Below are 27,459 nucleotides of genomic sequence, written 5' to 3'. Positions count from 1 at the left end.
TCTCTAAATGAGTTGGGGTGGTTCTGAAAAGAACCGTTGGTTTCAACTCAACGTTTCGATCAGTATGCCCTGATCATCTTCTGGAGAAAGCAGGAGTATGCTCTGTTTGCTCTCTCCAGAAGACGATCAGAGCATACTGATTCGAAACGTCGCGCTGAATCCAACGGTTCTTTTCAGAACCACCCCAACTCATTTAGAGAGAGTCATTACATGGTGTTACTGCAAACCTTTCCATATTGTGATATTGTTATTAGTGGGCTTTTTCAGAGGAAATGGTCAAAAAGGTGTACAATTATTTGTTATAGAAAATGTTTTAATTTCATTGTATGAGTCTGAAAATTATGTTGATTTAATATTTTAAATAATTATTCACACTACACGTATTAATTGTATGAATAAGTCTTAATTTTAACCACATTCAAAGTTTGTAAATGTGATATAAATACTTAAAAGTAACTGCCAAGGAAATAATTGATTAAATAAAACAAAAGAAAAACAATAGTTAGTAAACCTTTGGGAGGAGTGTTGGTTCTAAGAAGAACTGGTGTGGTCTCACGTTTTTGACAGTATTCTCTGCATAGCTTCAGGAGAATGCTGAGGCCTTTCTCAAACCTCGGCTTGGACTTGCACACACAGTTGAAACGCAGCTCGGCATTTATTATGCAATTTGGAGCAGCATGTATATTGCACGCGGTGCCTGGAGCCGCAGCCCAAGGCGGAGCTCAAGCCAAGGTATGAGAAAGGCTTCCAGACAGCCGGACTGCTGATCGGGCCTGATTCTTCACGGAGGCAACTGAGGCGATTGCCTCCATGCCCCCTGGTCAGTGCCTTGGTGCCCTTGAAATGCTCCAGTAGAAATTTACAATTTCCTCATAGGGTGCCCCTTTGCTAAAGAGAAAATGTCTTGGTGCCCTTGCCCTTTCAAAAGCGAAGCATACAGGCCTGGCTGATGATGCTGAGGGTTAAGTAGGGCTTGAGAGATGCACATTTAGGCGGGAAGCAAAGAACCATAAGTTTCTGAGCATTTTCCTTTTGTAAATTATGTGATGTGTTCACATCTGTGGACCTCTGGTGGTGGAATCCCGCCTCTTGACGGAGCCTGTATGTGGGTTTGGTTTTCAGTCATTTCCTGAGTGTGTTGGCTTTCCCCCATTTGAAGTTTTCTCTTGCATCTAAAACTAAACACTTCACCATTCCCTTTTCATCTTGTTATTGACGCTGGCACTATTGGGTGTGTAATACAAAATAAATAAATGAATGTTTTATACACTAAAAGTTTATACTTAAAAATTGTATTCATATGTTGAAAGTGTGCAATGTAGAACAGCATTTGACTATGCACTCGAAGTATCTTTCAAAATTTGTGGAAGTACGTTTTATACTGCGTTAAACCATACCAGAAAGTTTGTCCAAGTTGTTTGTCTGAAGTCATTCAACTTGTAACTGCTGTATATCCAGGGAAGAGGCAGTACGTGGATCATTTTCTATCAGAGTTGTTATAAATAAGTTGTTGGTTCTGTACGGGATAGCCACACCAGGCGCTTGTACAGTAGCTGACAGATGCAGAAATACTACCGGTTTGTTTCAGAACCACAGCAACTCGTCAAATAGATTGTTCACATAGAAACAGCCAACCTTACTAGGTAGAAGTTGAACCATGCTCAGCCAGACACTGTTGCTCTAGTCACAACTACCTGCCAATTCCTGAAGCCAGACACAGTTGCTCTAGTCCCAACTACCTGCCAATTCCTGAAGGTACAATAAGAACTCTTGTCCTGAGCTTTGTTTTTCCGGAGTACAGTTGTTAGCATCACGTCTGACCCAAACTTAGAGGACAAGGGGAACTCTTGTCTAATTTCTGACCTCTTGGTTTGGTTAACTTCAGTTCTTCTCTAAAATCACTTTTGGGGGTAAAGGTATCAATGAAATAAGCGTTGGGTATAAGACAATTCTTGTAAAAGTTTACAAAAGTGACTGGCTGTGCATCATAGTTGTTATTCCTATAGAAGTTTGCAAAGAGTATATTTAAGGATCATCTTGGTGTACATATTCATGCAATAATGATCTTATAAAGTATGTTAGATTTGTGCGTAAATTATAATTGTGACATTGTAAGGAAAGGTACAACATCAGCTGACAGAGGTTACTATTGCAACTGTTAGTTTTGAAATTAATTTTGAAGAATTGATAATTTGTGTTTGTTCCTTTCCCAATGTTGTGCCTCTGTACTCTTCTTAAAATACATGAAAGCCTTGACTACTAATGTATGTGTATTTATAAATGTTAATGGAAGCTGTTTTGGGTTTGAAATGATGGTTATGTAAATTACTAGGGGAAAAGCAAATTGGTTAAAGTTGGTAAAAGTCCTTGGTTTCAGCAAAGGTTGGGTCTTAGACTTTTAAATACTTACAAAATGAACGACTGTAAACACTTACTTGGTGAGAATCACTGCAGTAGATAGTACCGCTGTCAACTCCCTTAAAGACAGTGGACACTATTGGTCATTGTCACAGACCAGTCTTCTCACTTGGTGTAACTTATCATATGCATAAAATAACAAACCTGTGAAAATTTGAGCTCAATCGGTCATCGAAGTTGCAAGATAATAATTAAAGAAAAAAACACCCTTGTCACACAAAGTTGTGTGCGTTTGGATAGTTGATTTCAAGACCTCAAGTTCTAAACTTGAGGTCTCGAAATCAAATTCGTGGAAAATTACTTCTTTCTCGAAAACTACGTCACTTCAGAAGGAGCCGTTTCTCACAGTGTTTTATACCATCAACCTCTCCCCATTACTCATCACCAAGAAAGGTTTTATGCTAATAATTATTTTGAGTAATTACCAATAGTGTCTACTGCCTTTAACGATGATGGACTTTATTTTCTTATACCGTGATAGTTTTTTTCGGTGATTTCTCCACAGAGGGCGTTAGATGGGGGGGCGGGGCCTTTCTTAGCAAGCAATGATATTGTTATATTATTGATAGCAATATTCATTGTCATAGTCAAGAGTTGCTTCCTGAAATAGCATCCAGAATTCTCAATCTTGGACAGTCGGCGCCCTATATTCTCAATCTTGGACAGTCGGCGCCCTATATTCTCAATCTTGGACAGTCGGCGCCCTATATTCTCAATCTTGGACAGTCGGCGCCCTATATTCTCAATCTTTGACAGTCAGCGCCCTATATTATCAATCTTGGACAGTCGGCGCCCTATATTCTCCGGTTATAGTATTGCCATGAAAATTGACTCCAGACTTTGTTGCAAAGCAATCAGGAAACAAAATTCTTCATCCTTGATTTTGATCTTTCTGTAGGAATCTAACCTTGGAACAATTCAATATTTTTCATTGGATGAGCTTTGTAGAACAAAAAGATGTCATATTTTCTCCCAAATAATCTTACATGTTTTTTTAGAAGGAATACAACTTGATATATTTCAGCAAACAAATTTTTTAACGGGTCCTTAGTTTATAAGCCAAATTAGTAACCATCCAAGACCATGTTCAGAGTATGCCAAATAGTTGGTGCATTTTTATTTTTGAGGGTAAATTTATTGTTTGATGTTTGCCTTTTTTGAATATTGTGGATGGTTAATTTTTAGCATGAATTTGAATGTTGCGTAATTTTGTTTGCGGTTGAGAATATGCATAAAAGATGGAATTTCATTTTGTCAACATTGTTGTTATAAATATGAAGGGGTGGTAAAGTCCCGGTCTCCAAAGAGTGTCTTGCAGAAACATGCTTTCAGAATTGGCGCTTTTGGCTATAAAAAGCATTTCCCACCCGAGTAATATGCCTGTTTCACAGGACTCGATTCACAGAACTCATATACAGTGCTAGCACACATCGGTGTTGAAGGGTAAAACCAAAATGAGTATTCTTTATCCCTGATGTAAATTAAACATCTTTAAAATGCATATGGTTGGAAAGACATTTTGAAAGTAGAATAAAATGACTCACATAAATATCTATTAATATTGTGTTTTTGGGGGTAAATTTATGACAGTCGAAACACAGCCTGCTATTTTGTAGAACCAAACTTGTGACTCCACAAAATGGTAAAATGTTTACTTCGCTGGTTGTGTTTCTTGAGGCAATTTCGTGTTTCTGTAATCACTACTAGCTATTCACAACACACTAGGGTGTTTTTGTGCTTGCATGACACTTGGAAATGATATCGAGTAATTCAAAACTGCAAAAGTGTGAGAGATATGAAGGCATTGTGCCCCCTTACCAGTCACATGTTTTTAAATGTTCACAACGGACATTCACATTTGTGGGAGTATAGTTACGTTTTTATTTATTAAAAAGTGATTTAAATAAATGTCTGTTAAAAAACTTGGCATCCTATTGACTCATTAAAGAATAGCAAAACAGAAATTGTTTTGAAATGAAACTAACATGGTTTTTTTGAAAACTATATTAATTTTACAGTTTCCCAGCACTGTAACAGCTCGTTTTAGCATGTAAAAAATGCCAAAATCAGTACAGTATTCTAGTATAATGTGTAATTAATTACCTGTATGTTTATGATGAGAACAATTAAACTGTATTCAGAAGAAACTAATTCATTCTAAAGTAGAGTGCTGCTTTTTCTTTATATCACCACAGACCTGATACAAGGGGCAAGCTTTGCGACGATTATTAGTGTTGTTTTCATTCATTAGCTTGAACGATTTTATAGTGGGGGTGGCTTTTTAAAACTTAGTATAAAGGTCAAGCTGTGGAGCAATAGTCCATAATGTGCAATAAGACCAATAATACTAGTCGAACAACACCAGCAACCATCATGGTACGCTGATTTTGAAGCATTGACAAACACAACTATACAACCTGGCAATTGGTTACATTGTGTACTTTGTTGTTTTGAACGTGTTTGAATCCACAAAATGGCAGACTGATCTGCTTGTTGTATTTCAGAGGAAAATTTATGTTTTTTTAAAGGAATACATTGCCTCGGATCGGTCGAGTTGGTCTTCGAAAAGCATGTGTAATTGTTTGTTATAAAATGCATATGGGTAGAAAGATGTTGTAAAAGTAGAATACAATGATCCACACAATCATGCCTCGAAATTGCACGATTTTCCTTTACCTTGTCGACTAACACGGTCGGCCATTTATGGGTTTGTAATAAGCACATTACCATGTGCTCATTACAACAAACAGAGGGTGTTTTTGAGCATGAATAATTCCAAACAGCAGAATGTTGATAGATTTGACTGCAATATTCTCCCTTTGACCTTGGTAAAAGCTTTAGCATTCAATAAGGGTAGCTCTCCACAATACCAATATCACTTTGCAAATCACAGAAGAAAATGAGACAAAATAACGAGAGACCAAACTCTGGAAATTATTACGAAGAAAATGTTTATTTACATACACCCAATAGGCTGCTATACACGATACCTGTTACAGAGCAGAAATCAGTCATTACATGTTCAAGATTCCATTTGATCATCAAATACTATCCGTAATTAACAGTTTGTCAAAAAAAAACTATTCTTGTTTCAAGAACTTTAAAAACACGCTGAAGTTTACAGAGTTACCTTGCCAAAATGATGCCATGTTTTCTTCTGATGAAATGACAACTTGATTTGAAACTTCTCCAAATGGAATAACTTCTCAAGGTGATTGTTCCATGTGTAAAGTGCACTTTCCTGTTGTAGTTTTTTAAACCATTTTCTTAAATGAGATGATACAATCTTTTCTTTAACAAATGGGCAAAAAAGAAAAGACAAAACATTTAGTTATTTTCAATCAAACAAGTTGATACAAAAATTACAAATCAAACATTTGGCATCCAGTGTGGTGGCGTGGCAGGTAAAGTAACTCTCAATAATTAAGTAGTTTTCAAGTGAACAATCACAATAATAGAGAAACTTTCTGACATTCTGTGAAACTAATTTACACCTTTCATCCACATACGATGCATCTCTAGCAAATTTCCCTTTACCGGCTGCATTTCCATAGGATGCTTGCAAATTAAAAAAGAAAATTATCGACTCCAGAATTCAATGCCTGACCAAAATTTGGTTATTTTCCAGACCAGGAATAAACCAACAAGCTGGTGGAAATACTTTCTCTCCGAGGCTAATGGAGAAGTTGTTAGTTTCACTTTAAAAAAAGTTTCTTAAAAACTTTAAAGAAGCAACGCAGCGGCCACATCACCCTATCTGAAGTGGAAATTCCCCGCAACTCAATCCATTTAACAAATTTATAACAAATCTCTGCAGTTGACAATGCTTTCTGAACAGGTTTTTTGACACAAACCAAAAAATGAATAATGTCATTGAAATCATAATTAAAATTACAAATTAAAAACAATGTTAACATTGTACAACAATGGTGGCCCAAAATGGCCTGCACCAAGACACAAAAAAGCACTTTCCCACACACCCTCTCTCTCTCTCTCTCTCATTAACTCTCTCCCTAATTTCTTATCAGCATCACAGTAATTTCATTAGCATACCATGATAGCTGCAAACATTAAATCACTGCTGTTTTTTTATAGTCTACAACATACAAATATCGAGTAACAAGCAGTTATCCAACAAAATACAGACATACTTTTTTTCGTCTCTGTACAGTGTTTACAACAAAAAAATTACTTTCTAGGAAACGGGCAACGTGAACCACATTTTGATCTATAACGGACACCATCATATACCGAGATATGACCCTTATGGGGGTCAAATGGAAGGCTTAATCAATATGATTCCAGCTATACACTCCAGTCACCACACAGTAACTTTACCGATTGTCCAGTCATTTGGAGTCACCAAAGCTTTATCAGTTGTCTCAGCTCTTTCTACTACACTATGTTTTGCCCTGTTCATTTAACTGCTTGGATCCGCCCCCAACAAAAAGAAAAAGCTAATTATTTCCCGAACAAGCACTTTCTGTATTTCCTGAGATCTGTATAGTATAACAATGCAACTTTTGTTACCTTTCTGGAGTTCAGGCTCCTTCATGGGAGCATAGAGAAAGTAAGTCAAATAACACCAAGGAAACAATTTGCAACCAGATTTTCTTTTATACTGAGCCAGTTAAAAAAAAAAAAAAAAAAAAAGACCAACCCAAACCTTGCCCCCAAAAGGACTTATCTGTATGTATCACAATGCTTCTAAATATTAGAAAAGTTCATCATAAATGAATCATTTTTGTAATAATTAAATTTGTCTCTGCTTCATTCTGATTATGCTTCTCCCATGCCCAGATATTATACATTTCCACTTTACAAAAAGAGGTCCATATTTGGCAAATCTAAGGGTCATGTCACTTAAGGCAATTTGCAGTTAACCAGTACCAATGCAATTCCAACAATGTGTACTTCATTTTCCACCTAGTTTTCTTAGAGGGAAAATAAAGACGGTAGCGGAACTGGCAACATCAATGGCTGGATCGTTGCGTCATCATGCGTTGGAAGTATAGGACATTCATAGAACACCCTTGGCAACAGTCGTAGCCGTTAATTGGGATGTTGCTGCCAGACCTTGCCAGAAACATTAAGGCAAGCCCTTATCTTTACAATAAATGTACTGGGTTAGTTTGTGTGCATTACACAACACATGAGACCAACAGCTTTACGTCCGCTTCTAAGGATGAACTAACCATAACACAACACCATGCATACGATGTAGTTGTTTGCCAATGATTTGCCTGTATAATTGACCTTGTGTGACAAGACCATGAGTTAGCTATAAACTGTCTTTTCAACTAAGGCACATATAACAAAAAAGTCAATGTAACATTACAAAAGATATTCAATAGTCAAAAGCTTCTAACAAGCGACTAAAACAATGTTCACTGATGAGCAGGGCCCTATTTCATTGCGCTGCTTAATGGTAAACAAATTTTGTGTGCTTACTGTAGCAGAAAAAATTGCTATAGTGTAAACGTATTTCACAAGTTAGCAAGAAAATAAGGTGGCCATCTTGACCATGGATTTGTATTTTTACGTCATTCATTTTCGTGCAGTAAGCACCGGAAGGTTAGCATTGTACAATTGTTGCACGCTGTGACATGGCGTTTTGTACACCCGAGGGGGAAAATGGAACCCGAGGCGAAGCCGAGGGTGCCATTTTCCTTCGAGGGTGTACAAAACCCATGGACCCCAGTCACAACGTGCAACAATAGTGTTGTTATACCTTTGTATAATTGTTATTCCTCTTCTCGAAGTTCTGTTGTCTCTTCAAACATTATTACGACGGACTATTCATTGTTTAATAAGCAGACGAACGAGAAACAACTTCATCGAACCCGCGATTGTTTCGTACACAGCGCGAAATCGACCAACGCTGGGAACGATCAAGGTGATGTACACCCGGTGTACAATCACTTTTCATGTTACCCGGCGCGTCGCGAGCCATGTAACATGCGTTTTTGTTGCGCGTCACATGATTGGTTCTCGACCAATCAAACTTCACAATTTGCACAGAGGTATAACAAACCTTTTTGTGTGCCTACTGTCAGCAGCTCTATGAAATGGAATTTGTGCATTTAGCACAAAATCACATGGCTATGAAATTGATGTACACACACACACATCGGCTTCATCAACATGATGAAGTGTTTATGTGATGTTGACTTACACTTTCCAATGTTCCTCCGATCCTGCCATCAAATAATCATTTTGTAAATCTGTCAACTTTGCAAAAGTTGCAACTTAAGACGTGGCATCAAGCTTTTTTTTGCAAATTATTAAAACTGGACGAATCTGTCGTCATCACTGTGTCACAAAAGGAAAAAAAAAAAGCTTTTGGTTTCCAAACCATGCAGAAATTTATACAACAGGTACCTTTGCAATAGCTAATTGTATCTTTCATTTACGATTTGTGAAACTCTCTGCAACTTCTGCCACAAGTGAGTGATTGTTACTTTCAACTGACACAAAAACCATTACCAGAAGAGACCGTTTTCAACATGTTGTGTGAAGTCGACTACGAGAATACATTAAAGCATCACCTAAGCCATTTCTGACATCAAACTTGGTTTTGTTTTATTAAAGTTTTTTTTTTAGAAAGGGAAACTGTCACAAACCAACATGGTACAATAAAACAGAAACAAAAAACAGTAAATACCAAGACGTCATGTACATTTGTTTCGTTTGTTAAAACATAATCTACACTAATGATAAAAACATTATCTCTATTCTTTAAGGTCAAAATGTCTGATGGTCCGAAATAGTTTTGGTCTGAAATGTTGTTCTCCTTGCAAGACTGTACTTGTACTTGCTGTAAGTACTTTGGGCGTGAGCAATGCTATTTGGCATTTTGCAATTCATTTGTCATTTCCGAATATAAATCAACTCTTGTCAATTATGACAGCTCACTTTAAAGGTTTGTACAACTATCATTGAACAATTAAAAATGGTCAACGGGAATATCTTGTGCTTTGTCTAATGATTGTCTCACAGACTGTGGGAAAAAAACCGCTTGAGTCAAGTTATTGCAAACTACAGTACCTCTCCAAAACTTTAATCAAAACCGTTCACCCCAACGTAAGTATTGACACAAACACAACAAGTTACCTGACACTTGTTTCCGGTGTTTGACCAGGGCCGCAGTGATTCTGTGTTTCATCACCAGGACAGTTGTTATCTCCCAAAGTCAAGATCTAACGCCCAGTGCCAGCTTTACCGCAGATGTAGCTGTCCAACTTATGATTGCATGACAGCTAATGAAACTGACTGGACACACTGGATCCTTTTTCCAAGGCGACTGGAAATCAAAGCTGTGTGAGGATGGGACAGGGCTGAAAGTGGTGGTGGAGTTCGCTAGAAGGTGACTCGGGGTCGTTTGGAGGGTGGTTCCACATCGTCATCTTCTTCATCTGAATCTTCGTCTGGGTAATCTACCAGTCCAACAATGCCTCCCTGCTAATAAACAAGATAAAAACAACATTCACAATCTCAGTTTGTTTCCTATCATTTGCTATGATTTGCCATGTAGGCTGAAGTGTTCTGGGCCAAATTTCATGGCTCTGCTTTCTGGACTTTCTGAACTCGGATATTATCTGACATTTCTCAATCCCGTTTTACTTCCCTCTTTAGAACTGTGAAGGAATACCCATTGCATTGAACTAAATTGATAAAAACAACTAAATAAATCAAACTTCTCAACCCAAACAGAAGTGTCAAGCTAAAAATCAGGAGATAGACCAAAATGACCTATGGTCTAAATGTAAAAACTAGATGGTGTAACAGAAGCAGCCACATGACCGCTTCCGTTATATCAGTATACTTATATGTTTTTTGTGTTGTCATTCTGCCTTTGAGAAAGACAGACTCTGCAAGTCTCAAAACATTAGGCCATTAACTATTTTTTTTACAAGTAAAAGTACAAGTGTCCCACAGTAAATCTGCATGAATGAAAATGCCAACCAACCTTTGTTGTGATGCTATTTGTAGTAGTAGTTGTCTTCATTTCAGTTGTTGTAGCTACAGCTGCTTTGGTATTTGTCGTTTCCTGAGGTTCATCTGCTGTCTTCTTCGTCATCAAATTAACTGGGCTGGTAGGTCTGGGTGTGGTCGCCGTCCTGGACAGGGCACCAGTTGTTGCTAATCGGACGGGGCTCGTCGGTCTGCCGTTGCTGGTCAGCGAGTCTTTACTTAATAAGGGGTTGTCTTGAGCTGGGTTGAGAAAAAGGAAATTCACATGAATCCGGGTCACCTTTAAACTTGATATAATTATGCTTGAGTATATCAGAACCCAAGCTCAACAAGAATAGCGGAATACTGAATGTAAACATGCATTGACAAAATCATGATTGTATCAACTGTCATTTTTAGAGAGCCTGATGGATTTGCATAACCAAACTAAGCCAAAAGGACAATACAACATTGAATTTGGGGAAGAGTACATTTTTCCTGTCTTGTTTTGAGACTCCCCCCCAAAACCCCCCCCCCCAAAAAAAAACACCCCCACCTATGCAACCATTAAAATAACCAGTAAAAATACCATTTAAACAGCTCCACATTAAATGTGGAGCTGTTTAAATGGTATTTTTGTTGTTGTTGAGAAAACTCTAGGTAAGAAGGGCTTTCATGTTTGGTTACTCATGTAAAAAGTCAATTTGTTTTGCCTTTAAAGTCAAAAGATTGGACCACATCATTTCCCAGGACAATCTGAACAGAAACAAGCTTTTAACGATGTTAACTTCAACATCAAATTTTAAGATTCTATTTTCCGAAACACATCAAGCCTGAACAATGTCTTTAAACCATTAGAGACCATAGCGGCTTTTAACTAAACAACTGCAAGATCCAACCTAATTCAACTCAACTAAAAAGGTCAAAGTAAAGGGTTAATCCTGAATTGACATTTCCCAATGTTTTCCATGTTAACATTAGCATCTATGCTTCGAAAAAACAAAACCAAATTTCTATTTAATTTAATTTTGTTAGACACTTTTTGTGTGTATGAACAAATTTTTGCAAAAACTCAACACTATAATAATGGATGTATGGTGAAAATTCAACACAAATGAATAGACTCCGAAAGCTTTATATTGAGTAGATTTCTCCTTGCTTTATCCCTGTGGAAAGTAAGTTGATTTGTGATTTTCTGAGCAACATTGGTGGACCGGATGAAGGGATATGAGTCAAATGTAGACCTCCGCCCAACCAAAGTTTAACACATTATATTTAAGGAAAAGACAAACATGGTTAATTTCCTGGAAAACTTAATTCCAACTAATGCTTTGTTCAAATGCTATGAATAAGTCTCAATACACAAAGTGTTTGACACCAGGATTTAGGGATTTGTTCACATTTGATTCATTAATGTTTATTTGAATAGCAAGATAAAAGCGCCAGTTCAAAAAAGAGGAGTCTAGGAAAGTATTGATTTGGTACAGGTCCCAAAAAAATCTAAGGTACTAAATGTATTAAAGAGGATTTGTAAGTATAAAAAATCTATTTTATTTGTTTAATTTCAGTCTGAAAAGCTCACTGATTATGAAGTTAATTTTATAACAATTTTTTCTGTGAAATATCTCCCTCTGAAATGAAGTCGTAATCCAGTATCTGTACATCAACCCACAAAACACAATGTACACAGATTTACAACAAACTTACACCGTTTGAAGATAATGAAAGTAGAAAGCGTACCTTAAAATATTACTTGCTGAGGTGCTGTAGTTTTTGAGAAATGAGTAAAACAACGTCACGAAAATACGTTTTTACATGCTAAAACAATTGTCGTCTCATGATCACTGAGACGAAAATTATTTTCAAGACATTGTTTTACTCATTTCTCAAAAACTACAGCACCTCAGCAAGTAATATATTAAGGTAAGCTTTCTACTATCATTATCTTCAAACTGTGTAAGTTTAATGTAAATCTGTGGACATTGTGTTATTTGTCCTACAAAAAGTACATAGACCCTTTAATAAGAGTTTTGCTAACCGTAGCCTACTCTTACCTTTTTTACTCTCCACAAATCTATTGATGGAATCAAGCTCCACCTCCACCTTGGCGGACCTGAAGGTGGTATCAGCAACCACGATGTTATCATCGTCAGCTTCATCCTCTCTGTTGAACCACAGCTCTTCATCTTCATCCAAGGCCCGAGCATCTCGACGATATCTACTCGTCTGTAAGATGTTTGTCTGTCGAATACTGCTAGGAGAGACAAGACAAACCAGTTAGAATAACAAGAGCGAATACCTTCACAGATCGTGTATGGCTGGAGTAAATGCAAATTTGTTGTCTTTTTCAGAAGAACTTTGTGCTGGATCTTTATTTCTAGGGCACCATTATTTTGTACCACCTCTAGCCATGTTGATCCTTTTTTAATGTTGTCAATACAAATACAATAAATGGCCTGCTTTTATCTAATTGATGTTCAGATTTTAATTGGTCTTTTGCTTGTTTTTCTTGGTTATAACATTTTCAATTCTTGTCTGCTGTTTTGTTGTATTGTCACACCATTTTTGAGTAAAATTAATTCAATTTCAATGTGCAATTTTCAATGTGTGAATTTAGGGGAGTGGCTTAACTAATCCACATATTTTAAAAATATTTTATTGCCAATTTGCCTCCTGTTTAATTTCAATTTTAAAATGTATGTAAAATTGTTGTAATTCAGCCTTTGTGCTGCGAGGACAGTTTTTTAATAAACCATTTTATCTATCTATCTATCTATCCTCTGATTTTGGCTTTTTTGTCCGCTTTTAAATAAAGGGGGAATGGCCTCTCATTTGAGGACATTTTATTTGAACATTAGATATCTATTGACTCCTAGCGCTGACGTCACATGCAACTACTGTCTGACTATGGTATGCCATTACGGGAGAACAAATTACACGTGTTGTATGGTGTGTGTAAATTACAACCGCCAATGTCAAGTATGGTGGGTAGGCACACCAAGAGCAGTGGGGGCTTTTAAACATCAAAACAAAGGTTCCCAAAATGTATCCTTTGTTCAACCGGGTCCCCACATTGTGATTCTTTAGAACAAGAGAACAATAGAACAATAGGAAGTCTCTGACAACACCTACCTGTCTAAGTTAGGCTTGTTGTTGACGCGATCTACATGCTGCTCGTATTTCAACTTCAGTCCTTTGAATGTACTGACGTAGTCTACGGTATCAAACACGTTGCCGTATGCTTCTTCAATGTGAACTATTAACGACTTGACGTCCTCCTGTAAGGAATAAGACATTGCGGACATTCAGCTCATTCACAGTACAGAAAGCTTTATACTGCCTCATAACAACCACATATCAACAGCTTAATTACGATGTGCGAGTGCCCTGCATGTAAAAAAAGAAAAAAAAAAAAAGAAAAAAAAAAAAAAAACAGGAAGAAGCTGCACTGCTCTACTTTAAAAAATTTCAAATCTCAAATTCACATTACTTTTTGCAGAACCCAGAAAACCCCCCAGCAGTTTTACATGTATTATGTTATTAAAGTACACAAGTTGCCCTGAGCTGTGGTAAATGTGTACATCCACCGGACTGTAAAACCATTTAAGTTTTGAGGAACATTTCATGAGCCTAATTGCCAATACTCACTAATCTAATGAATTCAAACAGCTCTATGATAGCAGAGTTGAGCAGGTTATAGCGATTGCCGTTATTCTTGAAGGCTCTGACGACAGGTTCCAGGAGACTTCCCTTGACGATGTACCGATTGAAGAACTCGTCTTTCCTTGCGATCATCTTCCGCACAAGTCGAATAGCACCTGAGATGATAACAATCAGTAATGTCCAGATTAGTTGATGAATGGTTTGGGGTTGAACAAAGACAAATTTACCAAAGTGGGATTGAACCAAGGACCTCAGGCTTAATCTGCCGGTGCTCCATGAACTGAGCTATCTAGACCTATGTTGGCAGTCTCCCTATTTTGTCAACATATTGATAAAATGGGGAGACTGCCAATCTAAGTTCGGGGGTGCCAACCAGAAGCCGTAAAATCAGTAACTGCTGCACAGCAAGGCGCTCATGGCGCTCATGGCGCTTGCTATAAAAATCTGCACTCTAGTCAGCTGAGCTCCAAGTGTACTGCTTGCAGAGATGACAACATTGAATTTTAAAAAAGAGTAGCATCTCCCAAAAGGTAAGGGCGAGCACAGCTTGGGCTCCCTAAACCGATCTTTCTATTACTCTCTATAATGCTAATGAGCTCATTTTCAGGCATTGTCGTGAAATAACAATTACCTCTGTATGCACCAACAAAACAGCTACAAATGTTTATAATGGCCAGTGAAAAAAAAAACTGAAAAAAAAAAAAAATTCCCTCATCTTCTGACTTTGTTTCGAAAATAAATGTAACATAACAAAGGGTGGCCTTACTTAAATGTTTTTGTTTTAATGATCAGAAATGCAACAACAAGCTATTGGGAAAGAGAAGAAAAAAAAAAAAAAAAAACGTGTCCGGAATTTGGGAAAAAAATACGTGTCCGTATTTTGGGCATTGTCTGGACATCGGCGCTACAATTACTAGTAAGAAAACATGGAAACTGTCTAGCTTAGATCTCACAGGCCACTCAGTTGAAGGTATTTTTGTTCAGAAGGTCTCCTTTTTTGTCGCCATTATTTCTCCTTCGTGTAATAGAGACCAATGGGTACGATCTTGCAGCAATGCACTAGCGTAAAAATACTCATCCGGCCAGCCAGCGGGGGATCAGAGGGCAAGCAACAATCATTGTGTCGAGACACGTACATTGTTTGAGTGAATTCGCCGCTATTATTCAACACTGCGTTCTAAAATTAAAAGTGTTTTTTCTTTTCTGTTACAATTATTTGGATATTTTTCTTAATGTTTATTTTTCCACTTATTAGCTCATTCGTTGTTTGCATGTATTGTACGATTTAATAAAAATATGTTGGGCGGCTTGTTTAGCGTGTTTTATTGAGTATTATCGTAGCGTCGTAGTCGTGGCTCGAAATCGTATTTGCTATGCCCAAATCGTGTATGTTGGTATCTCTGTGCTTGTGATATCTAATAAAATAGTTGAAGTTACTATGCTCTGTGGTCAAATTCACATGTCCATATCAAAATAATGTCAAAGGCGATAATTAGTTGTGTGTTTTGAGTGCTGATTTGAATGTATCAGTTGTGACAGCTGCCCGGGCGTAATGTGGAAGACCATTCCATATCTTCCCTGCTGCGACTAGAAACGAACGCTCTCCCCAAGAGTTGCGTGCCCTGTGTGTTTCAAGCAGAAATTTGTCTGCAGAGCGTAGATTTTCTCGTGTTGGAACATATGGCTGCACAAGATCACATATATAAGACGGGAATGACCATTCATCGCCTTAAACACAAGCAAGCTGATTTTGTATTTGATCCTCTGTTCAATTGGGAGCCAGGGAAGTTGTTTCAGAAGAGAGCTGATGCTTAAACTCTTGTTTGGATAATGTAACTCCGGCTGCATTGTTTTGTAGACGTTGGACACTTATGGCACCCTGTAAAGCAAGTATTTCTGAGAGCATTTTGCAGGGTGTAAGCGTAGAATTGCACAGTAAGCAGTGCCATGGAACTGGGCTCAACTTTTGCAACAGTAAGCACCAAACAAACTACTAGTGTTCTGGGCTCAATTTCATAAAGCTGTTAAGCAGAAAATAATTTGGGCTGGTAACCTGATTCTGCTAAGCATCACCATTCTGTGTTTAGCGAGTTTTTGTGCTAACACGCTTTATGAAATTGGGCCCAGCTGTTAATTGAAGACCGTTTCTTTACTCACAGAGTACAAGGAATTGGTGGGTAGATTGCAGCAAGACCAGCACCCGTCTCAACAAGTCTTTGTTGATGATATAGTTCTTGATATGGTATGTGTGGTTGTCTATGCTAAATGTCAAGAGCTCCAGTATGAGACCCAACAACTGGGCTGTCTGATAGTCATCTGAAAGGAGAGGAAAACACAAACAAAATGTATCAAAATTGGTAGCTACTTGGGACAAAGATACTTTTTTCTCAAATGATTTAAGGGACTGATTTCAGCACACACCACAGTAATTAGTATTGAAACATCTTAGATGGCATGAAACATCTTTGGTAATTGTCAAAGACCAGTATTCTCATTTGGTGTATCCCAACATATACATAAGATAACAAACTCTGTGAAAATTTGGACTCAATTGGTCATCAAAATTTCAAGGCAATATTGAAAAAGCTTCATGCCTGAAGTCTTTCAATATGGGTGAGATATTACCTCTTTCTCAAAAACTACGTTACTTCAGAGGGAGCTGTTTCCCAAAATGTATTATACTAGCGTTGCTCGGTACCAAGTAAGTTTTTATGTAAACAAGATTTTGTCAAGAATTACAAATAGTGTCCAGTGCCTTTAAGAGCACAAAGACCATTAAAGCTTACCTTTACTGGGTGTGTCACTCGATGTATTTGCCAGAAGTGGTGCTGTTAATATGTGCATGCAGTGTTTGTAGAAAAAGCTCAAGAATTCTGTCTTCTCTGTCTTCTGCAAAAGGACAAAGATACACACAAGATTTAAAATCAACAACTACAAAACAAATTGTCATCGATCTGTTTTGAGGCAAATCACAAATGCCTGGTCACTCCACCACGACTAGAAATCCGTTAAAAGAGATCTTTTCTAGAGTTAAAGAAAGATTACTGTGGAAGACCAGTTATGTGATGACACACCGAGTGGTCAAAGAGGGTGCTGAGGAAAATCAGGCTGTCAAAAGACCGCTTGCTGCTCACAAACACATAATCTTGAAATTTGTCTTCTTTGCTATACCGAACGAACTATATGAAGAAAAACAAATTCATGGATCCTGATGTGTTCGTTAGTGCAGTGCTCAACTGTATTGTCTATGGATTAACTAATGTTTAATTTCATTCCCGTTTAGAAGATTTGAAAATGGTAAAATGATGAACAAATGACTTACACTGACAGCTACGGCCGTCATCATGTTTTCTGGATCTATTAAAACCCTCAAGATGTTCATGAGCTGCATAGCACCACCAAGGTCTGAAAACAAAATAAAAACAACCACAAAGTTTTAAAAAGGAAAAAAAAAAGGAAGAAGATTTTGTATTATATTTAGTTTAAGAATTACATTGAGACAATCTAAATTAAAATAGCTTTTAAACTAAGATGAAGACTTATCTAGACCCTAACACCCAGACTGGAATCCCTCCTCACTCTAACAGTCCCAACACAATACAGTCACTCTCTACATTAGAATAGCTTTTAAATTAAGATGAAGACTTATCTAGACCCTAACACCCAGACTGGGATCCTTCCTCACTCTAACACAGTCCCAACACAATACAGTCACTCAACACTCAAACTATTGTACACTGATTTATATGATTGTATGCTTGATCCCATGTAAAGCATCATCAGTTTACTAGCGCTGTACTCTGATTTATATGATTGTATGCTTGATCCCATGTAAAGCATCATCAGTTTACTAGCGCTGTACTCTGATTTATATGATTGTATGCTTGATCCCATGTAAAGCATCATCAGTTTACTAGCGCTGTACTCTGATTTATATGATTGTATGCTTGATCCCATGTAAAGCATCATCAGTTTACTGGTGCTGTCCTCAGTCCAACCAGAATCAAACAAATACAGTTGGTGTGGGATGGTTTAATGATAAATATTTCAAAATAACAAAGTCCCTTACAACAATCAAGATTTTGAAAACACATACCTGGATCACTGTCACAGATCATTTGCTCAATAATCAAGTTGATCAATATCACATCCTGAAAGAATAAATACCCGCGTAGAATTAATCAAGGTTTAATGAGAGCTATGGGAAAAGATGCAGGCCTGATGCGTGAAAATAAAAATGCATCTTTGACACCCTTGCTCTTTCAAGAAAGACGCATCAGCCCTCAAGGTATCAAACATTCTCATCAAAATAACAAATCTTTGAAGGATTCTCCAACAAGATCGCTTCTTTTATAATTGCTAAGGAAAGAAGACAAAGATGAAAACTTCAGTTGGAGGAAAACCCCAGAGTTGTTCCATCCTACAGATAGGGACTGAGACCCAATCCACATACTGCCCCTGTCAGGGTTCGAACCATGGTCCTAGAGGTAGAAGGCGAAGGTTTAGAGAAAAGCTACTTACATCCTCCTGTCCATTGCCCTCTTGGATGATGAACTCTCTCACCATAGAGGGACTGTATTCAACGATGTAAGCAAAGATGTCTACAGCCGCCTGCCGTACCTCAATATCATCCATACCCTGTCAAAGAAAAAATAAATGGCTTATGAAGCAAGGCCCATAGATTTTGAGAACTGGCTGAGGGGGAAACAATCGATTGTCTTGACGGAGCAGTTTATGTGTAATACATTAAACTCAAAACATGGTAGATGAATTTTAGGAATAAAGTACTAAAATAGTCATGCAAGTTGCGGTACTTGGATGAGGACAAGACTCTCTTATTGCATTTTGCTACTCTTTAAACCGGTACATAAAATGGCAACCTTGGAGTCGAGTGTTACCGACTGTTTGGCTTCCCACGGTTATCAGTAGCGTGGGTGGAGGGGAGGCAGGAAGTAGTATTCAATTATGACAATGATGAATATTCAAAGAAGGAACTCAAGAGACTTCACTTACCATAACAACTTCCAATGCTGGTAGGATACCGAGGTTTGATAACGTCTGCATACAAATAACAAATCAATCCTCAGGTTTAAAAAACCCAGTCAGTTTCAGTGACAAGACAGAGAATTACGTACGGCCAGATATGGGGGATAAACAAACACTAATATCTAATACCAAATTGTTAGATTTTTAGCTGTACTACTACATACTTTTACCTTCTTAAAGTTGTAAACATTTGACAGATGTAACTTTTAGGGTTAGAGCTGGCAAGTGAACTGCTTCAACCAAACAAAACTAAAATACAAATGTTCAGGGACAAGAACTGATGTCCATGTGAATCTTCCTGATAAAGGGCTTGCAGCCCTGGGTCCCTTAATATTTTGTACCCTGAACCTGTGCATCACCAGAAATACAGCACAGCGATTATCTTGTTTGGACACAATGTGGACCACTTCTCTCTCCCTTTGGTGATTCCTTTCAAAAATGATTGAAGGCTCAAGGAGATTTTAAAAAATTCTTTAAGACCACACCCCTGGATGTCAAAGGACTCACCCTGAAGAAGCTATCTCTGTTCTGGCACGCTTGTGCACAACAGCAGAACTCCTTCAGAAACAGTACTAAGTCTCGTCTCTTCTTGTCCTCTGTGGCCTCATCAGTCAGTTGAGTAAACAACTCTGGAAGGAACTGGTCATCCTCCTAAGGATGGTACAAAGACAAATTTGGGTATCGATGTTAAATCCTTTGACATAAACATTGATGTAAGTAATTGTTGTTAGCTTTTTTAAACACACTGGACATTATTGGTAAATAGTCAAAGACCAGTCTTCTCACTTGGTGTGTCTCAACATATGCATAAAATAACAAACCTGTGAAAATTTGAGCTCAATTGGTTGTCAAAGTTGTGAGATAATAATGAAAGAAAAAAACACCCTAGTCACACGAAGTTGTGCGCTTTCAGATGCTTGATTTCGAGACCTCAAATTCTAAATCTGAGGTCCCGAAATCAAACAATACTGGCTACTCGAAAACTGCATCACTTCAGAGGGAGCCGTTTCTCACAATGTTTTATACTATATCAACCTCTCCCCATTACTCATTACCAAGTAAGGTTTTATGCTAATAATTATTTTGAGTAATTACCAATAGTGTCCACTGCCTTTAAAAATGAAGTTCCAAACAATTCCTTTTGATATGCAACATGAAGACCAAATTTTCATGAATCACAAGAATGACCACAATATTCAAAGAGATGAAAACAAAAATGGCAGGTGTGAAGCACGCATTATTTCCAAATGTTGTGGACTTCATGTACATTAAAAAGTTTAGTTTGTGGGCATTCTTGGATTCAGATCATTGTTAGTCATAATAAGACAGTAATTTGAAGAGCCATTCATAAATACATGGTACAATTTATCCATTCTTATTGGCAGAGAGGCATCACATGGCCATTTTGCTGAGTTTTAAACGGATATTCATAAATAACTCAGACAGTTTCGCTATTCCTATTGGTGGAGAGCGCGTTACGTGGGTGTTTAAACGGTTGATAATGACCAGCTGGAGCTCTGTCTATAACCGGTTGTTTTCAGATTCTACGCGCTAGTCTTGGTGCAAAACGTTTCTTGTTTACGGGCGATGCGGGCGCTGTGGGTGAGTTGGTTTAGAAAACGAGAATGTCTTGCACCAAGACTATACGCGCACGAACGGATCTGGAAACTGTCATCTCAGTCATACCAATGCAACACACGGACGTACAGAGCTCAAGCACGCAGGAAACGGACAAGTTTTACAGAGTTTCTTACTTTGTTACGCCTTTTAACCAAAAAGCGTTTAAAAATGGGAATAAAAGAGTAGTGACTCATTCTTAAACGGCTGTTTAAAACCTTGCAGGTTCGTCGCCATGTGTTAAAGGCACGCACCTTCATCACATGGCAACGACCCTGCCGGTTTTAACCGGCCGTTTAAGAACTCGTCGCTACCCTTTTATTCCCTCATTTCATTCCTCGTCACCTCATACATGCACAGAATGTGTCATATACAGATTGTTCAAAGTACTGTAGATAGAATTGATTGCTAAAAAAAGATGTGTCTGCCTGATACTTTGTTTTATAAGGGCAAGGTAGTTAGTTTTTATTTAATTAAGGGCACCGCTACGAGAGAAATGTCATTGGGAACAATTAAAGGGGCACCAGGTGCATGGAAGAATTGCCTCAAATCCTTCATAAAATAGCATGCCTGGAGCTGACAAATATTTAAATAAAAATCTTGTCAAAATGTTTGCTTTAACACTTCGTTACGGCTACTTTCCCCCCCAAAAATCACACTTCTTCATTGATTCTGATAGTATAAATTTGCATCAGTCCTTATATGGAGTTCTTTTGGCAGTGAATTAAATTCATGTCAACTTCTGCCAAGTTATCATCAAATATAGGATGACTTAATTTGAAGGATAATGGGACATTTCCTCGTTTCTATCAGAAACAAGGTCCAAGAGAGAAACAGCCACGTGTTGCCTGTCTTCAGGTCAATGACACTGGATCTTACTCATTATGGTTTTCCCCCCCTTTCTCATCAAAATAAATGCCCCCAAAATCATTACAAAAAAATTGCCTTCCATTAATTTGATTTGGAGGATAAGTGACAGTTCTCAAGTACATATCATGTGAAAACTTCATCACAATATGTGAGTTTGGATCCTCACATTATGTGTTAAATAAAAAGAGTGTTGTTTCGTCAGCTTTTTCAATGGAAAAGAACAAGTGATGATACATTCTGACAACTGCAAGAAATTCTACAAAAAAAACACACCTCCCAAACAAATGTGTAAAAAGTAAATTAGGAGTAAAAGCAGTTAACTTGTCGGTAAAAGGAAATTGTGACCTGCAAAGGAAGAAGATCATACAACAAAGGATGCGTTGAAAAAAACCCTGATTTACTCACCTGAATCATGTTCACAATTTCCAATTTATTAAAAAATATGAATGAGCTGAGAGTGGTGAGCATGTTCTCCTCGAATACAGATGGCGATGGCAGAATGACGTCTTGAATGTACTGTACACGGTAGGTCTGGTGAATTTTGTTCAAAAGCTCCTGATTGGTAATAGGGATAACTTCCTTGAAGGTTGCTTTGGAGTTCAAGTATTCCCTGTGTTTATGGACTTCAGTCGCCGACGGATCGTACTCAAGACACCCGATGACATCATAGATGATGTCATCACTGAATAGGATCTCCAGGAGGGAGTTTTTGTTCAAAAGGATGGCAATCTTGATGATCTCAAACAGGTGCTGGAGCCCCTCTGCGTTTTCCAGGTCTTCACACATGCGGAAGATTTCGATCAGTTTCTGAAGGTACCTCTCGTTCTCAATCGCAACGGCAAGCTTCTCTCGGCGGATCGGAGACGGAAGCACGTTAATGAAGAGTTCGGCGATCTCATCAAGTTTGCTGAGTTCACAGGGAGGTAATTCGATGGGCATGGCGGCATCAGGCATCTCCTCAAAGCGTTCTTCTTCTGATTCCTCGATGATGTCTTGGGTAACATCAACTGAGGGGTCCTTTCCTTGAATCTGTTGGAAGGAGACAATTGTACTAACAGATTAAAACAAAATTTTAAACCAATTTCAATCATTAGCCAACAGACATTTGATTTCTCTAGGTAGTAACAACTGTGATATCAGTGGTGTTAAAATGGCATTCTCTTCCCACTGAAATGGGGTTTAAACTAAGAGTGACAGTCAAGGCTGAGAAAAAGGACTGAAACTTGAATCCAGATCTTAGCAAGTATGTTGAAATCATCGCAGCTCTGCAAAACCCATGGAATTATAGATTTACTGGAGTTAAACAAAATGTTTCCTCAATTTTAGAGATGGACATCAAATGATGATTATTTCTATGTTTATGGAGAGAGTTACATCATGACCGCTCACCAGGGAGACATACAAGGGCCTAAACTCAGATAAATTCTTGTGTAGTAGCCTATCTTGGGTAATACATCAATGGCTCTTGCAATTTACCTGACAGATAATCTCCCAAATCTCATCACATCCAGCCTTCTCCTGAAAACTGAGTGCCAAGTCATAATTGTCATTCTCCGACCAAACAATCAGCGTCTCCTATAAAAGAAGAGCAAATATTTTGTATAGATATATTAAAAATGTATCATATTGAACTAAGTCAGTCTTATATCTTTATTGGAAAGTTGAATTTCAACAATCTCCATCCATAACTCAGTTCCCTCAAAAATAAAAGCCAAAGTCCAGATATAAAGGTTACAATGTTTGCAAATGAATCTAAAAGAAGCAGATAAAACACATTGCCATTTAATTTTAGCCTGCAACCTTACTGATTATGAACTTCATACTAGAATTTTTTTTTGCGTGAAAATATTTCCATGTGAAATAACTAACCCACCCCCCAAAAAAAAAAAATTAAAAAACCAACCCCAAAACGCAACGGCTGTTTTTGATGATTGTAAATTCAAAACCTTTTGCATTCCAGGGCTTTTATGGTAGGCAAGATCCCACACTAGCAGTTGCACACTAGTAAACACTTATAAGAAATTGTACATTTGGTATTTTTATTATGTTTCTTTCATTGAGCTGTGTACAAATTTTACCAGCAGGAAGTCCAGGCTCTGTGGCTATAGACTGTGCAAGTCTCGCGCGGATTTGAACTTCCGGGACCATTGTGGTCCCAACCTTATGGAGTTTTACGTTGGGGAGATTTTGTTTCGTCCATTACTTTAGTTTAATGTAGTTTATGACCATAAAAATGACATATGTTGTTATAAATGTAATACTAATTAACATCATATATAAAAGTAAAAATAAAGTCAACATAATAACGAAGAAAAACCGATATTTAAACTTGACTTCATGTCAGGTTACTTGGTACAAATTAAGAATTTGTGCCCATCTCCGATCACGAAACTTACGTAGACGCTTGTTTTGGACGCGCGGGGTGAAAAGCTTTTTCATTTGTCGATTAGGCGTCGGCTTCCTCTTTAAACTGCGTCATGCGTTTATCTAACGCCCTTGCGACCATCAGGCGTCCGCGTACAAACCAGCTTTGAGTAGTTTCACATTCGGGCAGATTTACAAAAGGGGTTTCAAAAAATTTAAGATCAAACAAACATCCTTGTCCCAGAGTTTTACTTTTGTCTATACATAGACTTTAACCAATAATTGTGTGTTTGTTTAAAAAGCTAAAACTAATTTAAACAAGCTCTATAGGGTATTTTTGTTGTTCAGATTCAGCATTAAGAATATAAACTAAAGCAAAGAAAAAAAAAATAAAGTTCTTCAGTTGTCGTGTTTTCTCGCTCCGGTGCGCGCGAGACTTGCATAGTCTATTTTGTGAACATGTGATGTCACAAGTCACATGGTCTACTGCCTGACGGTTTTGGTTTCATGACAATTTGGGATTCTCCGAGTATTTTGCAGATAAAAACCTTTCGAAAACAGTTTCCGAGTAAACAGATGAAGTACCTAATACTGCATGTATTGATCAACATTCCAATGAGTATTTATTTACCTGTTGCTTCTGGTAGGCAGTGTCCTGTTGAATCTTAGACTCCAATAGAATGGACCCTGCAGTGCAAGAAAGTAAATAAGAAACCGAACCGTTATATTAGTCCATTCCGCACCTGTGTTTACACAACTTAATTTTTGAGGTTCTTGAGAGAAACACACTGACGTCAAAGGTTTTTGGCATTGCCTTTTATGTTAAAAGATCTTTTGATTCAAATGTTATTATTTACTATTCTATTTTCAATAAATACCTGTACATGTAAACGACTTGAAATTTTCTGCAGGCAGAATACATGTACCAAAACGCAACTTGTTTGCATGTATATTTACACAGTTGAGTTCGTTTACACTCCTTTATACTGCCAAGAAGAAAGTGGGGCATGGGGTCAAGATAATAAAATAGAACACTAAAGTGAGCCTATTTATGTTCAACTCAATAAAATTCCCATCACCATAAATAAGCAGTACCTACATTGTGTAAATAATGTAGGTGTGTTTCAAATCCACCAGATTGTGGACAGTGGATAGTCCAAGTGGATTTACTGCTGGATTGTGAATAGTGGGTAGTCTCAGTGCTGTGGATACCCATACAGCTAGGGGAAACATAACTGTAGCACAGCTCATAATGAACTAACTGTTTATGTTTATACTACAGTCAGGACAGTGTAAATTTGTTTACATAGAAAGCACACTAAACTGCCAAAGGGTCAGAGAGTCAAGGACCAAAATGAACTGCTGTCTGGTTTCTCATGCAAAGTGAGTAGTTATAGCAGTAATACAAGAAAACACTTCAGCGCAAATTTAATTGGCAATATTAATATTTGTTTTACGTTCACTAAATCTCCTCACAAAGCTGTCAAAAAACTATGGCCATCCCATGCATGATTCTGAAGGGTCAAGTGTATGCACAATGCACATTAATTTTGCATATTCAGTTGAATACGATGATCGAAAAGGCGATGCGCCATAGTTTTTAGACAACAGCATTGGAAATCACACAGATATTGGGTAGGTTTGCAGTTTTTCTTTCTTTTTATAGCCACTAGTCTATTTTTGTCACTGAAAGTGACTTTTTATTTGAAAAACATTTTGTGATGGACCTTGACTCATTCTACAGTTAGAAGCCTGCTTGATTTAACCATGGAGATCTTACTTTGACCTTTTCAAAGCAATTTAACACTGAAGAACATGTGTTAATCCCAAGCCCACAATGCAATACCAAAGCATTTAGACTGCGTTCCCACTGGATCCACAATTGCGAGATCGGGATCCCGCAACAAGATTAGCTGCAGGCGTGAAATTGCGCTCGCGTTCCCACTTGAGTATGATCGCGCATTGATCCCCCTTTTTGGGAACGGAAGCAGAGTCTGCTAGCCCTTTGCGTTCCCACTAGACTTTTGATCGCCCATTATTAATCCACAAGGACGATCAGATCTCGCTTTAATCCTACTCCAGAGGAGGATCAAAATTGCATGGTCAGATCGTGATCGCCCTCGCGTTCCCACTGAAGCTTATTTCTCTTTGATCGCCCTTTCTGGGTCTTGATCACCCTAATCTCGAATTGGGAGATCAATGCGGGGTCTAGTGGGAACGTGATCTTAGAGATCACGTTTGTGAAGATGGTGGTATGATTATCTGTTATCTTTGGCCAAAAGACTGAACTGGTGGGTGGTCATTGTTTACAAAAGGTCTTGACAAACAATCCCATTGGCTGTTTTATTCCCATACCATCCCATCTCATGAGGTATGACTTATCTTTGCTGCAAAATAAACGATCGCAATCAGGAGCGCGGCTAATTAAATTGAGCAAAACACAGTTTGTGGCATTGAAAGGTTGGAATGTCTGCAAATACCAACATTATACGAAAGCGGGGAGGGGTAGGTGGCTTCATTATTTGATTCTCCACCAAATAAACAAAATACATGTTGAAATGGACATCGACAGAACATGACGTACCTCGACGCACCTCTTAAAGATATTTTGACTGACGACTATTGGATTTTGACGTACCCACCGTCTCTTTTTTGAGAGTAAAGACGCAGACTTGACGCACCCTCCCCGGGGGTCAAGTAGTGCGTCTTACAATTGATAGGTGTATAATCAATCATGGAGGAACGTACTTTTGTTAATGTTGTGTTTTTCATGTTGTTATTGTTTGTCAAAATGGCAATGGGTCAGATGTCAAATCATTCAGACTGCCACTTTCAGTCACACATTTAATTATTAAAAAACATTATCATTTTGTTTGGTTGGGGTAAACAAGCAATTAAGAATCCTGTCTCAGTTGTAAATGTAATAAATAAAACATTGAGTTTTGTTGTCCAGTTTTGGTATTGTTCCCCTCAAAAATACGGATAAGTATGATCAACATGTTGTTGATGATGAATACAAAAATATTTTATTTAAATTTTATCAACATTTTATTTTTAACAAAATCCAATTCCAACCCCTCACAAACAGCGTCATTTTCAATAACAACTTAACTTCAGTCTGTCAGTGTCATAATTAAATCTAGCATTAACAATTTTATAATTTAAATGCTTTAACTAAATGGTTTAAAAAACATTTCGGAAACATTGTTACCATCTGTTTCTGATCGCACAAGAAGGCACATCCCATTCAACCGCTCCACATAACACGACGATACATGGCCAGTGCCTCTGTCGTCCCACTGCCGTTCATCGTTGAGAACATACAGTTTCACTCTCCGTCTTGTGTCGGCCATCCTAAAAAAACACCTTTCTTTCGACGATTTAGAAATGAGATTCTACATACTTAACGAAACGACATTAACGTAAAAGCGGTCGTCGTCCTGACAATTCAATTAAACATATTCACGATTCAAGAAGGAACTGAAACACAACAAGTGCATTTTGGTTTTACAGCAATATCATCCGCCA

At 37.8% G+C, this 27,459-nt stretch overlaps 1 protein-coding gene across 1 annotated transcript; it reads right to left on the bottom strand.

Moving 5' to 3' along the window:
• Positions 1 to 9,508: 9,508 nt before the first annotated feature.
• On the bottom strand, positions 9,509 to 27,459 carry LOC117292706 (serine/threonine-protein phosphatase 4 regulatory subunit 3A-like). The gene is made up of 16 exons (XM_033774850.1): positions 27,143 to 27,459; positions 24,563 to 24,618; positions 23,044 to 23,142; positions 21,973 to 22,596; positions 19,588 to 19,731; positions 19,048 to 19,092; positions 18,556 to 18,672; positions 18,131 to 18,185; positions 17,357 to 17,439; positions 16,821 to 16,923; positions 16,192 to 16,350; positions 14,020 to 14,189; positions 13,504 to 13,649; positions 12,426 to 12,622; positions 10,388 to 10,632; positions 9,509 to 9,879 (listed from the first exon to the last, which is right to left on the bottom strand). The coding sequence occupies exons 1-16, from the start codon at positions 27,282 to 27,284 to the stop codon at positions 9,778 to 9,780; spliced, it is 2,487 nt and encodes an 828-aa protein (XP_033630741.1). The 5' UTR covers positions 27,285 to 27,459; the 3' UTR covers positions 9,509 to 9,777.

The sequence above is a fragment of the Asterias rubens genome, chromosome 1 (assembly GCF_902459465.1).
Source record: "Asterias rubens chromosome 1, eAstRub1.3, whole genome shotgun sequence".
NCBI lineage: Eukaryota > Metazoa > Echinodermata > Asteroidea > Forcipulatida > Asteriidae > Asterias > Asterias rubens.
This window is presented reverse-complemented; position numbering and strand designations above follow the sequence as displayed.

What these genes read in the sequence shown, in the direction of transcription:
- LOC117292706 (XM_033774850.1), bottom strand. Translation starts at nt 27,284, where the DNA reads ATGGCCGACACAAGACGGAGAGTGAAACTGTATGTTCTCAACGATGAA. An exon ending in TGACGGCCGTAGCTGTCAGT is followed by an intron (nt 16,924 to 17,356) that starts GTAAGTCATTTG and finishes GTCCTTTTGCAG; the next exon opens with AAGACAGAGAAGACAGAATT. An exon ending in GAGTGACACACCCAGTAAAG is followed by an intron (nt 16,351 to 16,820) that starts GTAAGCTTTAAT and finishes CTCTCCTTTCAG; the next exon opens with ATGACTATCAGACAGCCCAG.